General features: G+C 55.1%; 1 protein-coding gene across 2 annotated transcripts; it reads right to left on the bottom strand.

Moving 5' to 3' along the window:
* Positions 1-117: 117 nt before the first annotated feature.
* On the bottom strand, positions 118-24,390 carry PKN1 (protein kinase N1). 2 transcript variants are annotated; one of them, XM_036848191.1, is made up of 22 exons: positions 24,189-24,390; positions 19,179-19,482; positions 17,527-17,678; positions 15,758-15,893; positions 12,535-12,680; positions 12,100-12,313; positions 11,102-11,296; positions 8,994-9,103; positions 8,759-8,902; positions 6,105-6,180; positions 5,881-6,022; positions 5,698-5,791; positions 3,905-3,984; positions 3,754-3,829; positions 3,565-3,656; positions 2,132-2,308; positions 1,908-1,970; positions 1,661-1,737; positions 1,318-1,460; positions 944-1,051; positions 771-851; positions 118-390 (listed from the first exon to the last, which is right to left on the bottom strand). In XM_036848191.1, the coding sequence occupies exons 1-22, from the start codon at positions 24,207-24,209 to the stop codon at positions 187-189; spliced, it is 2,835 nt and encodes a 944-aa protein (XP_036704086.1). In that variant the 5' UTR covers positions 24,210-24,390; the 3' UTR covers positions 118-186. The 2 variants fall into 2 exon arrangements, with proteins under 2 accessions (XP_036704086.1, XP_036704085.1); XM_036848190.1 differs by lacking the exon at positions 24,189-24,390 and adding an exon at positions 20,552-20,590.
* Between the last annotated feature and the right edge of the window lie 35 nt (positions 24,391-24,425).

Raw genomic sequence — 24,425 nt, 5'->3', positions numbered from 1 at the left:
CACCATAATCCAGGGCCTCTCCCCGTCCCTCCCTACGCCGCCGGCCACGCATCACATCCCCTCCCAGCTCTCCCCACCCCCATTACTGTGCACAAGAAGGGACGGAGGATGCATGGATAGAGCAAATCCCAAAGGCCTTTTTAAAAACTACTGACAGCTCGGTGGGGGCAGAAGTGGGGGAGGGGGCTAGCAGCCCCCGGCCACAAAGTCGAAGTCCCGGAAGGCCGCCTGCTCTGTGGCCGTGAGGGGCCGAGCGTCGCGGGGTGGGCTCAGCGTGGGGGCCTCCCCTGTGAATTCCTCGTCGAAGTTGCTGACATCAGTGCGGCCGGCCAGCGTGGGTACGAAAGGCGGCGGCAGGCGCCGGGCCAGCAGGGCATCCCAGCCCAGTGTCTGCAGGGCAGAGAGGGGAGAGGTCAGCAGGGGAGGCTCAGGGCAGAGCGCAGGAGGGGTTTGCTCCTTGCACCCTGTCTGGCCTTGGATCTGTGGGGATCAACATAGGGAGTCACAAGATAGAGGGGGGGAAAGTGTCGGGCCTGGGGTCTCAGGAAGGATCACCATATGAGTGGGGGGAGGGGCCTGGGCTCATACACAGGGCAATGCTCCCCCCACCCAGCCCAGCCTGGAGTGGATGTGGGTGTAGGAGGGCCAGTGAGGGTAAGGGAGGGGGAAGGAAAAGTAGGCAGGTGTCAAGGGGAGGTGACAGTGTTGGAGGTGAAGCCACTAGGTCTTGGGTGGGGGGGATGACTGGGTCCTGGGAGTGGGGACTTCACCCTGAAGAAAGGCTGTTTTTTCACATCCTCTGCATCCCTCTCGCTGGATCCCAGCCTCCGCTCTGGATTCCTCCGCAGCAGCTGGGGGGAGGGAGTTCTGTGTCAGTGTTCCCCTTCCTCGTCCCAGAGCCACTCCCCTGGCCCACCCTAAGCTGGGGGGGGGGGGTCCTCACCCTGCGCATGATGCCAATGGCTTCAGCTGACAGGAAGCGGGGGTAGCGAACCTCATCGTTGACGATGCTGTCAAATACCTCCTCCTCGTCGTCCCCTGGGAATGGGGACTGGGGACAGGAAGAGCCAGGGTGAATTAGGCCCCTCTGGCCCCACCACACCCAGCTCCACCCTGGCCTCCCGTTGCACTTTTACAAGGCTCACTTAGGAGGGTAAGTACCCTAATTTACAGATACAGAAACCGAGGCTGGGGAGGCAAAGCCACGTGTCCTCAATCAGACAGCACATAGTGGAGGCCAGTTCTGACCCCGCTCCCCCCCACCGGGCATATACAGGTTACCAGGGACAGGCAGGGCGGAGCGGCCTGGGGCCTCACCTCACCAACCAGCATCTCATACAGCAGCACACCCAGCCCCCACCAGTCCACCGCCCGAGTGTACGATGTGTCTGTCAGCACCTCAGGTGCCAGGAACTCCGGGGTCCCGCAGAAAGTGCTGGTCCGGTCCCCATAGCCCATCCCTGGGGGCAGCAGGGCCACGTGAGGTTATGGGGGAGGTCACAGCTCCAGCCCAGCCCAGCATGGGGTGGTCCAGACAGCCAGCCCTATCCCAGGACCAGGGTAGGGGATAACCCAGGTAGGGCTGGGGACTCCATTCCCTCCCCTCTCTGTCTAAACCCCAGAGGCCGGCCCCTCAGATCCCAGTCCTGCCCCTCATCACCCTCCTTGCAGAGGCCAAAGTCTGCAATCTTGACATAGCCCTCGGTGTCCAGGAGCAAATTGTCCAACTTCAGGTCCCTGGGGGGGGGGTGGATAGGAGGATGTAAAGAGGGATGAGTGGGGATCTGGGTCCTGCCTGAAGCCTCAGTGCCCCCCAGTGGGCAGAGCATGCATGCACGGGTATATGCGCACGCGGGCACGTGCACACACGCACGCGCACACGCGCGCGCATGCACACACACACACACCTGTAGACAATCTTGTGTTCATGGAGAAACTGCAGCCCCAGCACCACACAGGCCGAATAAAACCTGCAGAGAGAGGCTGGTGTGAGGGAGCTGGGCTTCCAGGAAAGGCAGAGGGTCACATAAGGCTCCCACATCCTCAAAAGCCCCCCATTACCCCATAACTCCAGGAGCTGGGGGGAGGCAGGGCCTGTGGGTGGAGGTGTGGGGCGGGGGCCTAGGCTCACACAGCACGGGGCTCCGAGAACACGTCACTGTGGATGTGAAGCATCAGGTCCCCGCCGGCCGAGTACTCCATCACGAAGCACACGTGCTCTGGTGTCTGGAAACAGCCAAACAGGTTCACCAGAAAGGGGTGTCCCGCGCCGGTCACGGCCGCCAAGATCCGCTTCTCACACATCAGGCTGGGCAGGATGGGGGTGGGGCAGGGGTCAGAGACCACAGCAGCTCCCTACCACCAACTCGCCCACTCCCTAGAGTCCTCAATCAATCATCAGATGTTTGTCAAGGGCCTTGCATGGCTGTGCACACTTGGGCAAGTTGCTTAATGCTTCTGAACGTGCTAACCAGGCACCCAGAATCCATCCATTGTCCTAGTAACCGTCCTAGTAACTTCCCTTTGGGAAACCACCAGGGGGACCGTTACTTCCCTTTGGAGCACCCCATCTCCCTGGCCAGGAATTGGCTCAAAAAAGGGCAAGCCAAGCCAATGGGGCTCAATCTCAGGATTTCTGCTGGAATTATTAAGGAAGAAGAGCTAAAGTTTGCAGATGAGCCTTAAACTGCTAGGGTGGGGGGCATCTCTGTCCCTGCGAGGGGACTGCAAGCAAAGCCCACACAGACAAAAGCAGAAGTGAGAGATATCAGCTGAGCACCTGCGTACTGCCATGCCTGAAGGTAGTCCACCCCTGGACTTTTCTGATGCAGAGCAATAAATTCCTGTATTTGCTTAAGCCTAAATTGGGTTCCTGGTTAATAAAAGGATGTCAAGAAGATTGGGGACAATCTCAGGTATCTACAGGGGGCAAGGCACTGTGCAGAATGAATGCTCTGGAGTCATCCTCTCGTTCACTCCACCCGGCAACCCTGCAAGAAAGGCATTATTACTCCCCTTTTGTAGAAGGGGAGCCTGAGGTTCAGAAGGGTGAAATGACCTCCCTAAGGTTTCCAAGCACATCTGTAGCAGAGGTAGGATCTGAACTCAGGGTCCTGACCCCAAAGCAGAGGCAGTACAATGGCACCATTAATAGCACAGGCTTCAGAACTCGAGTCCCTAAGTTCAAATCCCGGACCTGCTGCTTACTGGCTATGTGACCTTGGGCAACTTGCTCAACCTCTCTGTGCCATCAGCAGAATGGGGACAATAACAGTACTTACCTCTTAGAGCTGTTGTGAGGAATTCGTTACTGAATGTAAAGCACACGGTGTGTGCTTTCTAGGAGTCGTTATTATTGTCAGTATTGGGTTGGCCAAAAGGTTCGTTCGGGTTTCTCTGCATTACAGAAAAACCCGAAAGAACTTTTTGGCCAACCCAATACTAGCTTAATAAGTACAAGTGACTGTTATGAATCACTCTCACAGCAGCTCCAAGGAGGGGACTGCTCTGTCTCCCATTGCCCAGAAGAACAAAGTTCTCAGAGGGCCTGAGCAGGGTCCCCACCTCTCCACCTCGTCTCGGGCCACAATGTCCCCTTTCTTCAAAGCCTTGATGGCAAACAGCTCCCCGCTGGGCCGGAATTCGGAGAGCAGCACCTGGAACCACAGTAGGCAGGGGTGGCCTTAGTGGCCAGTCCAAGGACCTGGAGGTCTGGACCCCCCAGACCCCCAACTCCTTGCCCCCACACCTCACCTTCCCAAAGTGACCCCGGCCCAGCACCGCCAGGAACTGGAAATCCTCGAGGGTCAGGGGTGACTTCCTCAGAGGGCTGTGGAAAGAGGAGGCTGGTGGGGAAGGGACAGTGGGCAGGGGTGGTGGGTGGTGGCCAGGGGAGGGGTGTCACCTGCACAGGGCGGGGCCTGGGGTCTCCTGGGTCTCTGAAGGCAGCTCAGGAGTGGTGGTAGTTTCCTGGATCAGAGAAGTCTGTGGCAGACAGAGGAGGTCAGAGTACAGTAAATAACCCATAACCACAATAGCCACCAGGGCTTCCGTCACCAATTTGACCTCACCTCTCCTCCCCCTCCCCCCCTCACTCAATCCCCCTTCAGCCACACTGTTCCATTCACTGTGCCCTGAACACACCAGGCATGTTTCCACCCCAGGACCTTTGTATGGGGCTGTTCTCTCCACCAGGAACTCTCTTTTCCCAGCACCTGCACTGTTCCTCCCTCACCTGCTTCAGGCCTTTATTCAAATGTCACCTTTGAAGGTGGCCAGCTGACCGCCATATTAAATAACTAACAGAAGCTCCGACACTCCCTGTCCCCTTTCTCTGCTTTATTTTTCTTCCCAGCACATTCTATGCTGTATTTTATCATTTATCTACTTATCCCCTTTATTGGTATTAGTCCCATGGAGTGACCTAATTCTTTACATCATATGCATATGTAACTTTGAGAAGAATCAAAATTAATAATTTAAGTGGGAAATTTTACCTACTGGTCCATCATTCTACACTATAGAGACAGTTCTAAAGATTCAATCAGTGTGAACAGGTGTACAATAGGAACAGTCCTCTCCTGCCCCAGCTGCCCTCCCCAGAGCCAGCTGCTGTTAATGATTTCGTGGGTACCTTTCTAGATGTATTTTATACCATTCAAGCATTTTGGTGCACGTGTGTGAATGTCCATCATAGATGTCCAGGAGTGGAACTTCTAGGTCAAGATAATGCCCATTTTTTTAACTCAGCCAGCTGTGCCCTCCGAAGGAGATGTAGTGATTCACGTGCTGTTTTCCTGCATCCTCCCCAGCATTCAATGTTATTCAACTTTTGCATTTTTTTTTTTCTGCCAAACTCATCTAATTTAATGAGGCATCTCGTTTTAATTTAATGCCATGAAGCATATATTATTGTTTCCACTTTTTTAGAAAATGAGGTATAAAATGCACTCAGTGAGGTGGGCAATGGAAAGAGCTCTTACATACGTATCTACCCAGATGCCCGTCGCCTAGACCAAGGGTTGGTAAACTCCATGTTTTGTACAGTCTGTAAGCTAAGAATGATTTTTACGTTTTTAAAGGGTTGGGGGAAAAAAATCAAAAGAAGAATAATAGTTCATGATCCACGAAAGTGGCAGACATTCAGTAAGGCTTCCTGGCGCAGAGCAACACCCCTTCCTGTCTGCCTGTATCAGGTGTGGCTGCTTTCTATGAGAGCAGTATTAACTAGTCATCACTGTGACCCTCTGGCCCACAAAGCTGAAAATACTGACTATATGGCCCTTTCCAGAAAAAGTGTGCTGACCTCCGACCTAGATCAAGATGCAGAACATTTTTATCATCTTTGCCAGGCTCTCTTATGTCCCCCCCTCCTATCAATAAACCCCCGCCCAGAGAAAACCACTAACTGGACGTCTGTCATCGACATGAGTTTTAAATGTGATCGTTTTACAGGGCAGTGTACTAAACACAGAGAGGTGAAGGTGCTTGGCGTGAGTCACACAGCTAGGGGGCAGCAGAGCAGGGACGGGACCCAGGTGGCCTGGCTCCCAAGCTCATGTTTTTATCCGGGAGAGAGAACAGGACCCCGGTTCTGGCAGAGGTGTGCTCTGTGACCAGGGAAGTTCCTGACGATCTCTGGGCCTTGAGCTGCAGTGGAGGTCCCCTAACACTGCCCAGGCCAAGGGGGAAGCTCACCGGACTTGATGGGCTGGAAGGAGGACCCAGAGAGCTCTTCTGGGGTAAGCTGTCCAAGTCAACCCCGAGGTTCAGCTTCTCCACAGATACGTCGCTGCAGCAAAGGGAAGAGGGTGCCTCTAAGACCTAGCAACCCGGGCAGCAACCAGAGGCAGCCGGAACGCCGGGGCCCTCCCTCCTTACCCTGTGGACCGAGCCTCGGGTCCTGGAGAAGCCCCGGGGCTGAAGGTGCCTGTGGCAGTGGCATTGGGGATAAGCCTGCGAAGCAGCCGCACCCAGGTGGCGACGTCGATGTTCATCTGCCTAGCGCGCTGAAATGCCTTCCCTGGGGAGACGGGGGCAGGTGTCACCCTCTGTGACACTCCCGGGACCCCTGGTCTCTCCCCTGCCCCAGCCCATCCCCTCACCTTGCTGCTTGGAGAAGATCTTCTTCTGCCGTCGGAGCCGCGGTATCCTCTCAATGACAGGGTTGCGGAAGGTGACCTGAGGGAGAGGCTAGCGTGAGGACCCTCGCCCGCCTCCAGGCAGCTTGGTGGGGAAGCCCTCAAGATCATAGGCGTGCACGCCCGTATGTTTCGGGGGTTCTGATCGCTGTGGCATCGCATCCAAGCACAGAGTACTGTGCATCGTATTAAGGGGTCACAAAGCCAATCCATCCTTCGACAGGACCGCCTCCTGAAGTGCCATCTTGGAAAGGCAAGAAGTAGGCAAGCAGGCCCTCCTCCAGGGGTGGGGAGTGGGTCTGATCCAATGAGATGTACATACAGCTCCAGCAAACAGGCCCTACACGTCACCTAGTGTCCCGATTCCCCAGGTGCGGTCCCAGGCCAGCAGCAGCAGCAGCACCTGGAACCTGCTGGAAATGCAGATTCTCAGCACCGCCACCCCAACCTGGACCCACTGAATCAGAAACCCCGGCGGTGGAGCCCGGGAGTCTGTGTTTCAACAAGCCCTCCAGGTGATGCTGGCGCCCACCCACGTGGGGAAACCACTGGTCTAGTTGAATTCTCCCGATTCCAACGCATCTTCTAGAAGGTGCTGAAGTCATAGAACTGTGCCACTTTATGGGTGTCCAATCTGGTCACCTCTAGCCACATGTGGCTATTTCAATTAGGTGAAATGAAAACGTCAGTTCCCCAGTCAGTCACACTAGCCACACTTCAACTGGCTAGCGGCTACTGTATTGGATGACACAGATATAGAACATTTCTACCTACAACAGAACTCAACTATTGTAAGCTCACTGACAACAGAACTGCAGAAAGTTCTACAGGCTGGTGCTTTGGGGAGAACAAAATAGAATGTTATAAGTAAACCTTGAAGGCAAGGACTGCCTCAGAACTTATCCCCCGGGCCACCCACCTCTATTGTCCACTTGGGTTTTGGACAGTCTTCCTAATAGAAGAATAATTTCGTGGCCCTACCATCTGAAGTCTGCCCTTGTCTGCTCCTTTCCTTCAGGAGTCCTCGATTATGAGATCACATAAGAATTTCCACCTGGATAGTAAAATAGCCTTGAATATTTTAAGAATTCTTCTAGATACTTTTTCAAGAAAAAACTACGTGTTAGGAATTAGTGAAAATTTACTAATGTTTTTTAATTTTGAAAGCACTTTTTAGTGAAAACTTAGAGTAATATATATTTGGTCTCCGGCCACCAAGGAAAAGCTTCTTTCAGGTTAATCTTTAAACTCACTTGAACCCAATGACTCACTTGATATTTATCCCACTCCCGAAAACAGAATTAATTATACAGCTGTTTTTTATACTGTGCATTGTGAACTCTGTCTCTCTTTCACATTTCTGACCTCTTTCACATGGTCTGATCTTCTTGCAAAGAGAAGTGGCATTTAAAAATCTAAGCAAGTAGCAAAAAAAAAAACAAATTTCCTCCTGGGTTTAAGGACATGGGGAGACACACACATACACACACACACGTATATATATATACAAAAAACAGGACACATGTATATGTTAGGGGCAAATTTAAAGAATTTTTGAGGATAATTCTGGTTAAATGAGGGCGCCAGTGACTTTCTCTGTGCCTCATTTCCTCCTCTATCAGATGTGACTAATAATGGTCCTGTTTGCGTTGGGTTATTGTGAGGATTAACAAGTCAGTGCCAGCACAGCACTTTGAACAGGGCCCGGCCATACTACCGGGGGTCAGCTAGGAATGTTATTTATTTATTTATTATTTTTTTAAAATAATTTTGCTTGTGGCCTTTTTTCAAGTTTATTTATTTATTTATCTATTTATTTTTGCTGTGTTGGGTCTTCGTTTCTGTGCGAGGGCTTTCTCTAGTTGCGGCAAGTGGGGGCCACTCTTCATGGCGGTGCACGGGCCTCTCACTATCGCGGCCTCTCTTGTTGCGGAGCACAGGCTCCAGACGCGCAGGCTCAGTAGTTGTGGCTCACGGGACCAGCTGCTCCGCGGCATGTGGGATCTTCCCAGACCACGGCTCGAACCCGCGTCCCCTGCGTTGGCAGGCAGATTCTCAACCACTGCGCCACCAGGGAAGCCCAGGAATGTTATTTAGACTATGGGCTCTTAATCAGGGGACCCTGGCCATGTCTGGAGACATTTTTGGTTGCCACAACGTGGAGCGGGGGGTTGCTACTGGCATCCTGCGGGTGGAGGCAGGGAATGCTGCTCAGCGCCCGACACTGCGCAGGACGGCCCCTGCAACCAAGAATGATCCAGCCCAAATGTCCACAGTGCCCAGGGTGGGCTACCCTGATTTGGACCCTAACCCTGACATCACTGCGGAAGGAATCTCTCTGCTCAGCCGTGGCTCTGGCAGCAATCTCCGTGATATGTTGCTAGGTTTTGCTTTTCTTTCCTAGCTTGACAAAATTTCGGGTTTGTTTTTTTTTTCTTTTTTTAATATCTTGTTTCAGAACAAAACCACTCCCAGCTTAAGTCACGCATTGATGTGACTAATTATATGTACTTTTCTAACGAGATTCAGAGACCAATGGAAAACACATCTTCCCCCTTCCGGAAAACCGAGAGGAGGAGATGCCAAAGCATTTTCTCAGGGTCGGGGTCAGGCTGTACCTCGGCCACCAGGCAGCCCTGAGGTTCCATGTCCAGCTGCACTTCATGCCTCTCGTTGTCCAAGAAGTCCTCCAACTTCAGGAATTTGAGGGCACACAAGCCCCGCTGGTCCCGCCAGAACACAGCCAACTCCAGCTCCCGTGCCTCAAGGGAGAGAAAGAGGGCCGTCATTTGGGATGCCCGAGGCCTCAAACTCCTCCTCCTCCGAGCCCTGTCATCCCCTAACCGAACTCACCCTCTCCAGCTCCAGGGTGAAGCTCTGCTCCCAGGCGTTGGGACCACACGGCTTCCAGGACGTCTGCCCCACCACTGTGTTATCCAGCTTGAGCACCGTGCTCACCTCACCTGGAACAGGGGGTGGGGTAGGGTGTCAGGAGATGCTGGCAGGGGGAGGGTAATCTCTCATATCTTACTGAAGAAATCTTCTCCTCCCCCCATAATATTCTGCTGTGCTATGTGACAAAGCTTTACAGTTCTGCCTTTCACATTAAGGCCTTTAATCCATCTCCACTTGATTTTTGCGCGTGGTGTGAGGCAGGCATCCAAATTCACTTTTATGCCGTATACAAGTTCCAGCAATATATGCCTAAGTATTCACCCTAGAAAAATGCAAGCAAGTAATACATCGGGAGATGCATAAATATAATGCTTATGTAACAGCCCTAAATTAGAAACATCTCACTGTCCATGAATTAATATATAAATTGTAATATAGTCTTATTAGCTAAACCATGAAATGGCTGATATTCAACTATTTTTTTACCTAAAAAAGGACAGCAATTTGACATGCCTCAGTCTAAGACAATTAAACAGGGGTAAAATGAATGAACTATAGTTTCATGCAACGATAGGGATAAGTCTCCCAAACAATGCTGAATAAAGGAAGCCATTACCATGAAATACATTCTGTATGATTCCACGTATATGAAGTTCAAACATAGGCAAATTAAACTACATTGTTTTCAGACGGTACATGGGTGCTAAAACTACAAAGCAAAACAAGGAAATGATAACCATGAGAGTCAGGAGAGTAGCTACCTCTAGGACAGAGGAAGGGGCTGGAACTGAGGATGGGGCATGAGGGGGCTCAGAGAATTCTACTTCTTGACCTGGGTGGTGGTAACACAGATGGTTACTCTATTGTTATTCTTCTTTTATTCATACTTTTAAACATGTATGTATTAGTTTTCTTTCACATTGTGGTAAAATTCACATAACATAAAATTTACCATCATAACCATTTTTAAGAGTACAGCTCAGTGGTATCAAGTACGTCCACACTGTTGTGCAACCATCACCACCATCCATCTCCAGAGCTCTTTTCATCTTCCCAGACTGAAACTGTCCCCACTAAACAATAACTCTCCGTTCCCCTCCACCCTCAACCGTTATCTCTATGAATCTGACCACTCTAGATCATATAAGTGGAATCATATACTACTTGTCTTTTTATAACTGGCTTATTTCACTTAGCGTAATGTCCTCAAGTTCATCCACGTTGCAGTATGTTTCAGAATGTCCTTACTTTTTTTTAATATAAATTTATTTATTTTATTTTATTTATTTATTGTTTTTGGCTGCGTTGGGTCTTCGTTGCTGTGTGCGGGCTTTCTCTAGTTGTGGCAAGCGGGGGCTACTCTTTGTTGTGGTGTGCGGGCTTCTCATTGCGGTGGCTTCTCTTGTCGCGGAGCGTGGGCTCTAGGCATGCGGGCTTCAGTAGTTGTGGCTCGCGGGCTCTAGAGCACAGGCTCAGTAGTTGTGGCACACAGGCTTAGGTGCTCCGCGGCATGTGGGATCTTCCCGGACCAGGGCTTGAACCCGTGTCCCCTGCATTGGCAGGCGGATTCCCAACCACTGCGCCACCAGGGAAGCCCTGTCCTTCCTTTCTAAGGCAGAAAAATATTCCATTGCATGGATGGACCACATTTTGTTTACCCATCCATCTGTCAACAGACGCTGGGTTGCTTCTACCTTTGACCATTGTGAATAATGCTGCTATGAACATGGGTATACCAACATCTCTTCGAGACCCTGCTTTCAACTCTTTTGTGTGTTTACTCAGAAGCGGGATTGCTGGATCATATTGTAATTCCACGTTTAATTATCTGAGGATAATTATTATACTGTTTTCCACAGTGGCTGCACCATTTTACATTTCCACCAACAGTGCAGAAGAGTTCCAATTTCTCATATCCTCCTTAACAGCTGTTGTTTGTTTTGTTTTGTTTTGCGGTATCCATCCTAATGGGTGTGATGTACTAGTCTTTAAGAATGTCACAAATGTGGGAAATCCAGGACCCCCCCACCCCACCTCATCCCTCCGGACCCTCAATGCCCACTCACTGGTATTCTCGGATTCCGCTTTGAGACTGCTCCGGCCACTGAGGCTTCCGCTTCGGCTGTAAAGGCCCCGGGCTGGGCGGCTCAGGAAGGGGGTGCGGCTCTCAGGGGCCCCAGGCACCCCCACTGAAGGCGACGGGTTCCCAGGGATGGTCTCTGGAAGGTCTCTGCAGCCAACTACACGCACCTCCAGGGTCCCTGAGAGAGGGGCAGGCTCATGACGGGGGCGGCGGGTGGTCACCTCTGGGGCAGGACGAGGGGAAGGGCCTGCGGGTAAAGTGGGCATGCGCAGACGTGGCCAGCATGCAAGGGGGAGGTGGTGAGGGACTATCAGCGTGAGGCAGGGGGTCTGATGCAGGGATGGCTGTGTCCGGCAGTGAGAAACATGGGACAAGGGGACGGGTGGGTCAATCTGGATGCTGGGGTTTAGTGACAGAAGAGAGGTTCAGGGGGTAGGCTGAAGGTCCAGGCGGTGGTGAGCCAGGTAGGACTAGGAGTCCGGGCTTAGATTCGGCAGGCTGATCTGAGGTCTGACACTGGGGCTGGGGTCTATGGTAGGGCTGGGCTGGGGAGGTAGTGGCTGAGGGATCTAAGGAGGGAGGGGCTGGCTAGCCTGGGGGTGGGGGGACAGAGGTTCAGGGTTGAGGGTTCTGAGAGCAAGGGACTGTGAGACTGGGCTGGGGGACTCCGGCTGGAGAAAAACGGCAGGGCCATTCGGGGAGGGGTGGCGAAAGTGAGGATGGGGATGGGGGCAAGAGTCCCTCAGAGGGCAAGGCGGGGTGGGAAGTCCAGGGCGCATGCGGCTGTCTGGCATGGGAAATGGGGCCCAGGTCTAGAGGGTTGGGGTGAATGGAGAAGGGAGGGAACAGTGGGATGGGAGTCCAGGGTTGGGGAGAGTGGAGATCCCGGTTGGGGGTCTCGGGGCTGGGGGACTCGGAGGGGTCAGGAGTCCAGAGCTGCGGGAGGTAGGGTCCGGATTGGGGGTGGACGTCGGGACCCACCTGTGAGCGGCGCGGGCTTGCACAGGGTGCTATAATGCATGGCGGGGAAGGGCCCGGCCAGGCGGGCACTGAAGGCTGAGGATGAGGCCGCAGCAAGCTCCTCGCGCAGCAGCCGCCCCTTCGGGTGGTCAGCGGGCAACTCCCCGAGCCGCCGCTCCAGCGCCTCCCGAAGCAACCCCAGCTTCTGGTTGGACTCGGTCAGCTTCTCCTGTGCCTGCGGTGGGAGGAGCCTGGCCGGGCTGGGGGCGGGATCCGGCACGCCCCTCCCCAAGTGCAGACCCAGGCCCCTCCCCCCGACTGGCTAAGTCCTACCTGGAGCTCCTCCCTGGAAGCCCAAGCCCTCAGCCATTTGGGTCCTACCCCTGGGCTCCCTGAAAATAAGGTCCCACCCCTCGCTGAAGCCCCACCCCTCTGGGTCGACACCGCGTCCCTCACCTCGCTGACGGCCTTGCGGTCTGGGGCTTTGGCAGAGCTGAGCAGGCGCAGCACGTTCTTGGCGCCCTCGGCCACCGCGTGCTCGACTCGGAAGTGGTGCCGCAGCTCCTCAATGCGCAGCTCCACAGCCCCCAGGTCCGGACTCCCTGTGGGTGTGGGACACGAGGCAGTGAGGCTAGCCTGGGCCCAGGTCCAACCAGCCCGGTCCCAGACACGCAGCCATCTGCAGGAACAAGCACTGGCCACAGACAGATGGCCATCAATATGCATCACTTTCTCCCAAGGTGGGGGGTCACGGTGACACAGTCACACTGTCACCCACAGACAGATGGCCATCAATATGCATCACTTTCTCCCAAGGTGGGGGGTCACGGTGACACAGTCATACTGTCACCCACAGGCAGATGGCCACTCTTCCACCCAGATGCTGTCCCTCTTTTATCCAGACACTCTCACACCCACATGGACGTCCCAGGGATGTAGTTAAGCTGTCACCTGGGGACAGTCATAGATACAGGCACACCATTAACAAAGTCTTAGGGACAGATACATTGTCAGGGTCCCACTTCATCCCCAGGGACTGTCGCAGGGATACCATGGCAACTGGATAGGATATAGTCACACAGGGACAGGGACACTTAAAAAAAATAGTAACTTTTATTCATTGCTAATGGGAATACAAGTGGCTTTCCAATGGAGGCAGTTTGGCCATTTCTATCAGAATCACAAATGTATTTACCCTTTGATTCAGCAATCCCAGTTCAGGGACTTTATCCCATAAAAAACACCTCTGCAGGGCCTTCCCTGGTGGCGCAGTGGTTAAGAATCCACCTGCCGATGCAGGAGACACGGGCTCGAGCCCTGGTCCGGGAAGATCCCACATGCCGCGGAGCAACTAAGCCCGTGCGCCACAACTACTGAGCCTGCACTCTAGAGCCCACGTGCCAAAACTACTGAAGCCCGCGCGCCTAGAGCCCGTGCTCCGCAAAAAGAGAAGCCACTGCAATGAGAAGCCCGCGCACCGCAATGGAGAGTAGCCCCCGCTCGCCGCAACTAGAGAGAGCCCGTGCGCAGCAACAAAGACCCAATGCAGCCAAAAATAAATAAATAAATAAATTTATTAAAAAAAAAAAAAACACCTCTACATGGTTATTCACAACCTTCCTTCTAAGAGCAAAAGATTGGAAATAACCTCATCTCCTCCAGCAGGGGTCTGGATAAATGCATAGTGACCACCCACCCCATGAAATACAATGTAGTTGGGAGAACAGTAACAGTGTCACACAGACATCGTCACACTGTCACTCACAGGGTGACAGTGGCATTATCACTTTGTCACCAGTGTAGGCACTGGAACACACACACCCACACACTGAGGAACACTCTCACAAAGACGCCATCACACTGCCACATAGGGACATTGTCACAGTGGTGAGGCTATTACATAGATATCTGCCTTGTCAACCCCCCGCAAAGGGACACAGTCACAGGGGCAGAGGGAAATGGTCTCAAAATATAAATACCCTTATAGGACACAGTCACAGAGTGGCAAAACTCCCAGGGCTCTAACTCCAGCCCAGGGAGAATCACAGGAACAGAATCGCACTGCCACATGGATAAGGCATAGGGACAGGTAAAGAAATGCCGTCATACTGTCACATAGGCAGGGCAGCATCACTGACACCCACAGACACAGAGACCCACTGGCACAGGGACAGGCACAAGGATACATTGCCACCCAGGTGCAGGAAACTTGTCACTCAGAGACACAAGGTCACGGTCACCCTTATCCAAGGCTGTAGATTCCAAGGATGGTCTCGCTATCCTGCACAACGACCTAGACTCAGACTTGGGCACTCAGACAGTCACAGTCACCCACAGCTGTGTGGCACCCACCGGGACTGCTGTCACATGTGCCCAGTCATCAAGGCTCTTACACTTATGGGGACAAAATCAGGCTGTCACCAAAAGTTACAATGTCACCCGAAAGCACAGGGACGTGATCATACCATCACACACTGTCACTGAGAAGCCCACGTAGGCATTCAGAGTACAGATGAATAACCACACAGTCACGCCGACACCTCCCCGCTCCAAAGACACATGCACTGTCACCCGAGTTCCAAGCGCTACTGCTATGGACTACATGTGTGTGTCCCTGCAAAATTCATACGTTGAAACCCCACCGCCAATATGATGGTATTAGTTGGTGGGGCCGCTGGGAGGTGATTAGGTCATAAGGGCAGAGCCCTCATGCATGGGATCAGTGTCCTTATAAAAGGGACCCCAGAGAGCTCCCTTGCCCCTTCTACCAGTGAGGACGCAGTAAGAAAGCAGCTGTCTATGAATCTGGAAGAGGGCTCTCACCAGACGCTGGATCTGCTGGCGCCTAGATCTTGGACTTCCCAGCCCCCAGAACGGTGAGAAATAAATGTCTGTTGTTTACATGCCCCCACCCCCAGTCTGTGGTATTGTGGTACAGCAGCCCAAATGCACTAACACCCACCAACAGCTGACGCTTACCTCTCATGGTGACACAGAAACTACCATAGTTACAGGGCATGCATACAACCTCTGGTCCCCACGGTCAGCATCACATCAACACTGACACACGTCAGTAGCACAGATAATCTTCTCTGCACACAATACATCAAGACCCTGTCACAAATTCAGGCTAACAATGGGGTTGAGACACTCCCAGGCATTCATACACTGAGACACACAAGGAAACACACACACGCCGTGGACACCCATCCAGTTCTACAGCACAGGGGCCAACATGACAAGGCGATCACCTAGTCCAGGGGTCCGCACATTATTTCCGTAAAGAGCCAAAGGGTAAATATTTTTGGCTTTGCAGACCACACAGGCTCTGTTGCCACTACTTGGCCCTGCTGTCGCAGTGCAAAAGCAGCCTTAAGTGATAGTAAATGAATGGGCACGGCTGGGTGCCAATAAAATTTTATTTGCAAAAAAAAAAAAAAAAGAAGGCAGTAGCAGATTTGGTCCAAGAACTGTGGTTTGCCAATACATGATCACATGCAAATCTGAAATAGGACAAAATGGGAAACTGAGGCCTGGCAAGGGTCCAGGAATGGGTTCCAGTCACATGGTGAGTCACAGCACCCACCTCCCTGCCTCAGAAAGGGACCCCTCGTGGGGCTGGGAGCTGAACGCTCCAAGGTGGAATGCAGGTGAGGCTTTTTCAGGGCAAGGGACTCACCTTGGGCCTCGTCTGGGGCCGCCTGGCTCTCCAGCTGGCAGGCCTGCAGCGCCCGGCGGAGCTGCATGCGGATGATGTCAATCTTGGTCTTACTGTCCTGCAGCATCTGCTGGGCCGTCAGCAGCAGCTTCCGGTCCTGGAGGCAGAGATGGGCCATGAGGGAAAGGCTGGGCAGATGAGGGTCTGACCACCAGGCCTGCTGTCCACATCGTGCAGGCCCTGGGTGACCCTGTGACAGAGCACTCACGTGTGGGTGTGATAACATGTGCCTCCGTGTGTTCCTGGGTGTTCATGGGAGATGTAGCCCATGGCATTTGAATCCTGGCTCTGCCGCCTAACAGCTGTGTGACTTCGGGCAAGCCACTCAACTACTCTGGGCCTGTTTGCTCATCTGCAGGAAGGGGAGTACTAATAGCACCAACCAACACTGGGCTGGGGATTAAAGGAGCTAATCCGCGTGTGGGGCTCAGAGCCGTGCCTTGCACCAGCAGGCACTGTATTTGTGTCAGCTGTGAGAATGGCATACGTGTGTAAGCGTTCCCCATGGTGGGTGCAGCCTTGACTGTAGCCACGTGGGTGAGCCCAAGGGTGACTGGACGTGAGACAGTTGCAGTAAGCGGAGTCCCGATGTTTGTGTGTGCAGGTCAAGGCACAGTGATGACTGGGCATAGCCAAGGACCCCGTGGTGTGTACAAGCGCCGGACACTGGTTGTGGATTTTTCCATCCACTTGGTGCTGTGTTTCAAAACCAGGCACTGCTAACCTGTGGTGAAAGAAGCCTGTGTATTGACTGAAGGGGGCAGGAGGGAACCCTTTCCGGGTGACAGGAAGTGTTCTGTATTTCAATGTGGGTGATGTGTGCCCAGATAAAAATTCATCGGTCTGTACACTTAACGTTCTCTGCACTTTACGTCCATTTGTTACACATCAATAAAAGGTAAAAAAAAAAAAAAACTTCTGCATGGTTCGTGCCCTCCCACATAATGTTCGCATTTGTGTGCGCACACAGGCACGGGTGCTCTCCGGGTCTCTAGCTATAGGTCTGGCTGTGCTGTGGGTGTATCTCTGGGTGTTGGTGCAAACCTGTGACTGTGTACTCAGTGTTGGTACAACTGGGGGAGCACCTGTGTGACAACTCTGGTCTCCGAATGTGAATTTAATGATGTGTGTGTCTGTGTGTCTAGGTGTTCTGTTGGCCTGTGCCGTGTGTCCGGGCGTTATACGATGGTGTGTGTCCGGGCGTTATACGATGGTGTGTGTCTCTCTGTATCTAGAGGTGGCTGTGGTGATTATCCTCACGTGTTTATGAGCGTTGTTACTGATGTGACTCTAGATCTTATGACGGTGTATGTGTGTCTGTGTGTCTCTAGGTGTTGTCATGGCCATGGCTGTGTCTCTAGATGTTAGGATGATGGTATGTGTGCACCTAGGTGTTGATCTGTGTGTACAGGTGTCAGAGAGAGACCACCAGCAGTGAGAGGCTGCGTGTTGCCCTGACCGTCTCTGGGGGTAACTGAGTATGGGGGGGGGGCAGTCTCTGCCATGTGTCTGTCTGACATCACCCACAGTTACCCTGTTTCCCATATGCCCCCATGAGCTGCCCGCACCCCAGTCCTGCTGCCAAGCCACCCATCAGCCCCTCTGTCCCCAACCCAGGGGACCCCAGACTCCCAGGGGAGCAGAGGTAGGTGCCACCCTGCCCCCCCCGACTGTGATGCGCTTGAGGGTGTACGTGCACACGGGGGGATGTGCACTGGCGCTGCCCCCACCTTAGTGCTGCCGTTGCTGTACGTCTGGATCATGTTTTCCGCGCCCTGCTTCACCTTCAGCTCGATGGCCAGCTGCTTCTCCAGGCCGGCCACGCGGCTCAGGCTGGTGGCTGAGCAGGCTGGGCCGCCCGCACCGGGGGACTGGGGGGCATCTGGAGGGGGTGGATGGGGCAGAGTCACCACGGCCCTCACCTCCATCTGCCCAGGTGGTTTTGCCCCAGCTGACAGGATCCACCCCGGGGGCCAGGGGGAGGAAGAGCTGGGGACCAGGGTCCAGAGGGCCCAACCACCCCAGCCCTCGGAGGGAAACCCCTTCAGGACTGGGGCAGGACCAGCATGAATGAGCACAGGCAAGTGTCCAGGTGTGCGTTGAGTCCTTGGTGTTGGTGTGACTGTATCTACCTTCGTACGGAAGTCCCCAACTACTTACACAGCTGTGTGGGCATCCGTGGGTGTGGCAGTGGTTAAGTCTGTGACCCACAGGGTGTTGGCATAACTGAGCGAGTGTGTGTCTCCCCAGGTGCTAGTGTTAACTGTGAGATTCGAGGTGTTAGAATGACTGTGTGAGATTCTGGGTGCTGGGGGTGACTCTAGGCATATGCTTCCGACTGTTGGCACAACTGTGCTTTCTGATCTCCTGGCACTGGTACAACTGTGTCCACGTGTCTGGGTGCTGGTACAGCTGGACGTGCGTGTCTCTGGATGCTGGCACGGCTCTGTGAGTCTCTAGCGAGTGGTGTGACCGTCCAGGTCACCCTGGGTGCAGCTGTGACCGGATGAAGTTTTGGGTGTCGGCTGAACTGTTATCTCTGAGTGTTGACATGACAATGTTGGTCTCTAGCTGTTGACACACCTAAGTGGTATATGGGTGTTGGGCTAAGTGGTGTTGAGTCTTCAGGCCTTGTCTGATCGTGTGTATAGGTCTCAGGCTGTTGATAGGTCGGTGGACATCTGTAGGGGTTGGGCAGCTCTGTGTGAGTGTGAATCTCTGGGGGTTGGTGTGAGCATGTGCGAGTCTCTGGGTATTGTCTGTGTGTCGGCGTGACTGTGTGTGCATTTCTCTGGGTGCTGGGTGCCAGTATGGAAGTCTGTGGGTATTCATATGACAGTGTGTATGGCCTTGGAGTTGTCTGGGTGCTGGTGTGACTGTGTGTGAATGTCTCTGGCTACTGATGTGATGTGTGTTACATCTTTGTCTTCGGTGGCAAGATGAAAAAGTTCTGCAGATTCCTTGCACGATAATGTGAATCTACTCAACACCACTGAACTGTACACTTAAAAATGACGAATTTTGTTATGTGTTTTTTGATCACAATTGAAAATTTTTTTAATCAATCAAAATTAAAGATATTTTAGAAAGAGTCTTTGGGTGTTGTCCGGGTGGTGGTGTGACTCTGTGCGTCTGGATATTCGTGTGACCCCGTGTAAGCCCTTTGGTGTTGTCCAGGTGTGGGTGTGACTGTGTGTACCTTTCTCTGGGTGTTGCTTTTGGCCTTTGGTCTGCCTGTGTTTTGAGGCTCGGTGCTGTTGTGACCGAGTGTGTCTCCCTGGAGGTCAGAGGCGATGGGCTGGCCTCGCTCTAGGACACGGCGGGTGAGCCCTGGGCAGTGGAACGCCCTGCTGCCCCGCATCCCCGGGGAAGCCTGGCTTACCGTGCACGCCAGCCGCGGGGTCGGGCAGCACCACGTGGGCGTGCAGCTCCTGCAGCTGCTGGTGCAGCAGGTCGAGTCTGCGCGAGGAGCCGCGCAGCACCAGCTCCACGGGGCCGAGGTTGCGGCCCAGGTCGGTGGTGGCCCGCCGCAGGTTCTCGGCGCCCTCCTTCAGCTTCAGCTCCTTGCGGATCTCCCGCCGCAGCCGCTCCCGTTCCAGCTCCAGCTGCTGCTGCACCCCGGGGGCTGCCAGGTCGGCACCCGCCAGGCCCAGCTGCTCCAGCAGGGACCAGCTGCGCGGCTCGCTCTGCGGAGGACGGAGCAGGGTCAGCGGGGCCAGGAGGACTACGGGGTGGTGCAGACCGTGCTCAGCCGACCTGGCCGGGCCCCCCCCCGCAGACTGTAACTCCTGACACAGGGCCTGCTCCATGTCCTCTGATGGGCACCCCCCCAACGCCGCCGCCAAAAGTGGGAGGTGAGGCAAGGCCCTGTCCCTGCTTTCAGACATCCCCAAACTGCGAAGTCCCAAGGGCAGGGGCTTCTTCCTTCCCTGTCCCCTCAGACAAGGGGACCACCAATACAGTTCAATCTCCCTTCATCTGTCCTTATGCAGTGGGATTCTTCAGGTCAGATCCCATCACCCCACCACTGTGCCCCCCAAGCTAGGGGGTCCCCAAGGACAGGCCCTATCTCCCTTCCATTGTCCTCCCAAATTAGGGGGTCCCAAGAACAGGCCTTGTCTCCCTTCTGTTGCCCCCCCAAATGACAAGGTCCTGAGGGCAGGCCCCTTTCTCCCCTCTGCTGCCCCCCTAAACTAGGAGGTCCCAAGGGTAGGCCCCATCTCCACTCCCCTATCCCCCAAGTTATGAGGTCCTGAGGGCGGTTTCATCTTCCCTCCGCTGCTCCCCAAACAAGGAAGTATCAAGGGCAGGCCTCTGATCCTCTGATGCCCTCCAAAGCATAAGGTTGGGGTCCCAGGCCCCTTCTCCTCACCGCTGTGCCCTCAGACTAGGAGGTACTGAGGGCAGGCCTCACCTTCCCTCTGCTATACCCCTAAACGAGGAGGACACGGGGCGAGGCCTCATCTATCCCCTGCTGTACCCCCAAACTAGATCCCGGAGACAGGCCCCATCTCCCCTCCTTTCATCCTCTACAACCGGCACCCTAAACAGCAGAGCCCTCTCCCTTTCCTCCTCTATCTCCACAGCCTGGAAGCCCAAAGGGCCCCAGTTTCATCTCTCAAACAGAAAACTCCAAGTCCAACACCTCGTCTCCTCCCTTCAGTCCAAAACCGAGAGGTACCGGGGGCAGGGCCCCTGGCCTGTGCCACTTGGGGTCCTCCCCTGCTGGCCCCCCACAAGGACCCCAGCCCGCACCTCCAGCTCCCGGTCCAAAGGGGGATTGGCCTCCGCCATCCTGGGTCCCGGCTGAGGGCCCCGCCCTCTTCCTGAACCTCAGCCTTGCCAGGGCCTCTCGCCTGCTACTTCCTCTTTCCTGCTAGCTCCCGGCAACCCCTGCAGAAGGCCAGCTCTGGGCCTCTGGGGCATCTAGAGGGCCTTCCTCTCAGCCCCCACTCCAGGCCTGAGCCGGCTTCTCTGGAGGCACCCCAGGGATGGCCCCTGCCCCCTTTCCCGAGAGGATGCCCAAGGTGTACACAGCGTGCACACATTCACAGGCCCACTAGTGTGGACGTGAAGAGCAGCGTCTCCCGTGTATACAGGCTCCAGGGGCTGCCTTGGGTGTGCACACACTCTCATACACCTATAGGCATGGGCACGCATCGCAGGCTAGCAAGTGTGTGCACACCCGCTGCGTCTACCCCTGTGCACACTTATACGCAAACACCCATGAGTGCTTATATGGGTGGCCCAGCCCCCTTCCTGCAGATGCAGCCTGTCCCAGCTTCCGGCTTCTTCTCAGCTCGGTCTCTCGCTGCTGCTGACCACAGCCTGGAGGCCTAAGGGGCCTGGCCAGCCCAGCGGCACCTCCTTGAGGCCCACATTGTGAGGAGGCAGCGCTGGAGGGTTGGGGTGAGAGTGTCTCCATTAAAGCTCAAGTATGATAGCAGTTACTATAGGCTGCACCCAGGTCAACTAATGCAACTCCAGAAGGTGCTATTATCACCCCATTTTCTTTCTTCTTTTTTTGGCCATGCCGCATGGCACGCCAGATCTTAGTTCCCTGACCAGGGATCAAACCCGTGCCCCCTGCAGTGGAAGCACAGAGTCTTAACCACTGGACTGCGAGGGAAGTCCCTCTTATCACCCTATTTTCAAGATGAGGAAACTGAGGCCTGGAGCGGCGACGTAACTTGCCCAAAGTCCTACAGCCAGCAGAAGGCAGACTAGGATTTCAAACAGGAATGCCCAGAATCTGAGCTAGGTGTCAGCGCGGCATGAAGAGCCCCACATACATTATCTGCCGCCGCCATGAGAACCCATTTCAGAGATGAAGAAAGTCATGGTTGTCAACCAGGAGTCAACCTCAAGGGCAGCTGCCCCCAGGGAGGATTTACTTCAGGCCGAAAGCGTCACTCCCATGATCCTACTGACCCCTCACATTTATCCTGAGCAACTGCCATAATTCTCCCCCACTTTACAGGTGAGGAAACTGAGGCTCAGAGAGGTGGCAGCAGCAGTTCTCCGTGGGGGAGGGGATCGCCTCCACTACCACCCCACTTCTGGGGGCATGTGGCAATATCCAGAGACATTTTTGGTTGGTTGTCACAACTGGGGGTGCTACTGGCATCTACTGGGTTGAGTCCACGGATGCTGTTCAACGTTCTACAGTACACAGGACAGCCTCCATCTCAAAGAATGATTCAGCCCCAAATGTCAATAGTGCTGAGGCTTACAAACCCTGGATTAAAGGACACAGATGCACATGCTGAGCTGCTGACCGTGACCCAGGAAGGATTTCACAGCAGCCCCACATGCAAGGTGCTGGCCTGGTCTACGTCTTTCCCCACCACGAAAACCCTCCAGCTACATTTTTTTGACAGCAGAACCAAGGCTCAGAGAGGGAAAGGCACTGGGCCTAGGACACACCGTTAGGAAGTGACAGCTCTGGAATTTAAACCCAGGCTCACCTAATACCACCTGCTACCAACCAGGCCCCACCTGCCACCCAGCCCCACACTATCCCCAGCAGGCAGAGCAGGGGTACAGCCAGGAAGGAGGTCAAATGAGGGAAGTCCAGGCAGAGAGGAGAGGCAGGCTCCCTCAGCCCCACCTCCTCCAGCCAGAGGCCTGAGAATATGCAGAGCAGGGAGGGAGGGAGGGAGGGAGGGAGGGAGGGAGGCCCGCCCTCCTGGGTTCTCCTCTCTTGGGTGACTCACTCCTACCTAGGGCAGGGGTCACCTGAGGGCCAGCATGATGAACCCATGAATCAGGAGCCTGGCCTGGCCTTGGAGAATCCCTGCTCCCCCAACTCCCACCATGAAGCAGGAGACCCCAAGTCCAGCGGGTCCATCTTCCAGAATTCCCCTCTTCCCAGAGTGGCCAGGGACCTAGACCCCATGTCCGGAGATTTCAATGCTTTGGGCGTTTCCGGAATCTGGACAGGACATCCGTTTTCTGGACACAGAACAGACAGGCACACACTGGGACAGACAGAGGGACAGGTTAGCAGACCCAAGCAGCCACGAGAAAGGAATGACCAGGACAGGGGAAGAGAGCAGGAAGGAGATGGGAAAGGGGACCAGGGCACAGGTCCAGCCTCGTTCCAGGAATCACAGCCTCCGTCCAGGTCATGTTTGCTACACGCCAAGCGCATGCATGCGCCAGGGGATTCCTACACAGCCCTCCCAGGGCTGAGGTGTAGACGCAGAGACCCCAGCCCTCCCCAGCCCCCAAGGTCTGACCTTGTGTGATCGGCAACACCAGATACGCCCAGCTCCTCGGCAAGGCTGGCAGGCCATCAGCAGGACTGGGGTGGGGGATGGGGGTCATGGGACAGACACAAAGGGGATGTGGGGGCAGGTGCAGAAGGAGACGAGAACCCAGTTACACAGCAACCACAGGACGACGGAGGGATGATGAGGCGCTAATGGGGGCACCAGAGGTACAGGACATGTCTCAGATTTGGGTCACTGAACGAAAGAAGTTTCAGAAGTCACCCTGGCCCTGCTTGCCACAAATAGGGAAGGTGAGTCCAGGGCTGTGATGTCCACAAGGTGGCACAGGAAGAACCTGGCTGGGCGGCAGGTTGGTGTCAGTCAGGTGTGTGTGTGTGTGTGTGTGTGTGTGTGTGTGTGTGTGTGTGTGTGTGTGTGTGTGTGTGTGTGTGTGTGTGTGTGTGTGTGTGTGTGTGTGTGTGTGTGTGTGTATGTGTGTGTGTGTATGTTGTGGGGTGACCCAGCCCATGCCCAGGTGGGATTCCAGGTATAAGAGAATCCCCAGTCTGTTGACATGGACACTCCCCACCTGGGATAAGGTTCCACCTGGCAGCCGGGTGGCCGTGTGGGTCTCCCGTCCCCGACCTAATGAGGTGACTCTGGCACTTCCGGCAACAGGTGACAATGTGGGTGGCGTCGGGACCATCATAAAGCTCAGTCCGGAGGTGGGGGCGGCTGGAGCTTTGTTGTGCAGGGGAGAGGAACGGGCCGGGCGGCCTCCTCCCTTCCCGGGGCACCGCGCCAGGCACCTGCTCAGGTGGAGCTGCACCTGCCCGGAACCGAATGCTGGGAGGGAGAACGAGTGGCAGGGGCGACAGGCACCGGGATGCACAGCCAGCCACAGACACCTGAATTCTAGCCTCCGCCGCGCCCCCTCTAATTCTCGGGGAAGGGCGGAGCTTGAGGGTGCTGCAGGACCTCCCCGCTCCCCCCCGTGCGTACCTCCACCTGCCGAGAAGGGGACTGTGCTGGCTCCACGGTGCCGGCCCCGGGAGGGGGCGCCCAGTGCTCGGGGGACCCGCCCTGGCCGCCCCGATCCCGGGGGCTCCGGCAGCACGCGGGCGGGGGTCCCCGGCGCCGGCTGGCCGTCAGGGGGCTGAGGACGCAGGTGCGCCTACCTGCAAAGCATCGCTGGCCATGTCCACGCGCCGTCCGCCAGGGGTCCCCGCGCGGAGAGAGGGGCGGTGAGAGGAGCGTGCGTACGCCCCGCGCGGGGCGGGGAGGGGGCGGGCGCGGCGCGACCCCCCCGCCCCGGGCGCACGGCCCTCTCCGGCCTGCTCGGCTCTAGCCCCGCCTGGCCTGGCCGCCGTGTCCGCGCGCCGCGCCCTCCGGCCCCAGCTGCCGCCTGGCTCGGT

The sequence above is a fragment of the Balaenoptera musculus genome, chromosome 3, assembly GCF_009873245.2.
Source record: "Balaenoptera musculus isolate JJ_BM4_2016_0621 chromosome 3, mBalMus1.pri.v3, whole genome shotgun sequence".
Taxonomy (NCBI): domain Eukaryota; kingdom Metazoa; phylum Chordata; class Mammalia; order Artiodactyla; family Balaenopteridae; genus Balaenoptera; species Balaenoptera musculus.
This window is presented reverse-complemented; position numbering and strand designations above follow the sequence as displayed.

Excerpts from the sequence above, each read along its gene's own strand:
- PKN1 (XM_036848190.1), bottom strand. The coding sequence starts at position 20,590 with ATGGCGGAGGCCAATCCCCCTTTGGACCGGGAGCTGGAG. Across the intron at positions 15,894-17,526 it reads ACAGCAACGGCAGCACTAAG|GACCGGAAGCTGCTGCTGAC; the intron begins GTGGGGGCAGCG and ends CTCTGCCTCCAG. Across the intron at positions 8,903-8,993 it reads TCACCCTGGAGCTGGAGAGG|GCACGGGAGCTGGAGTTGGC; the intron begins GTGAGTTCGGTT and ends CTCTCCCTTGAG.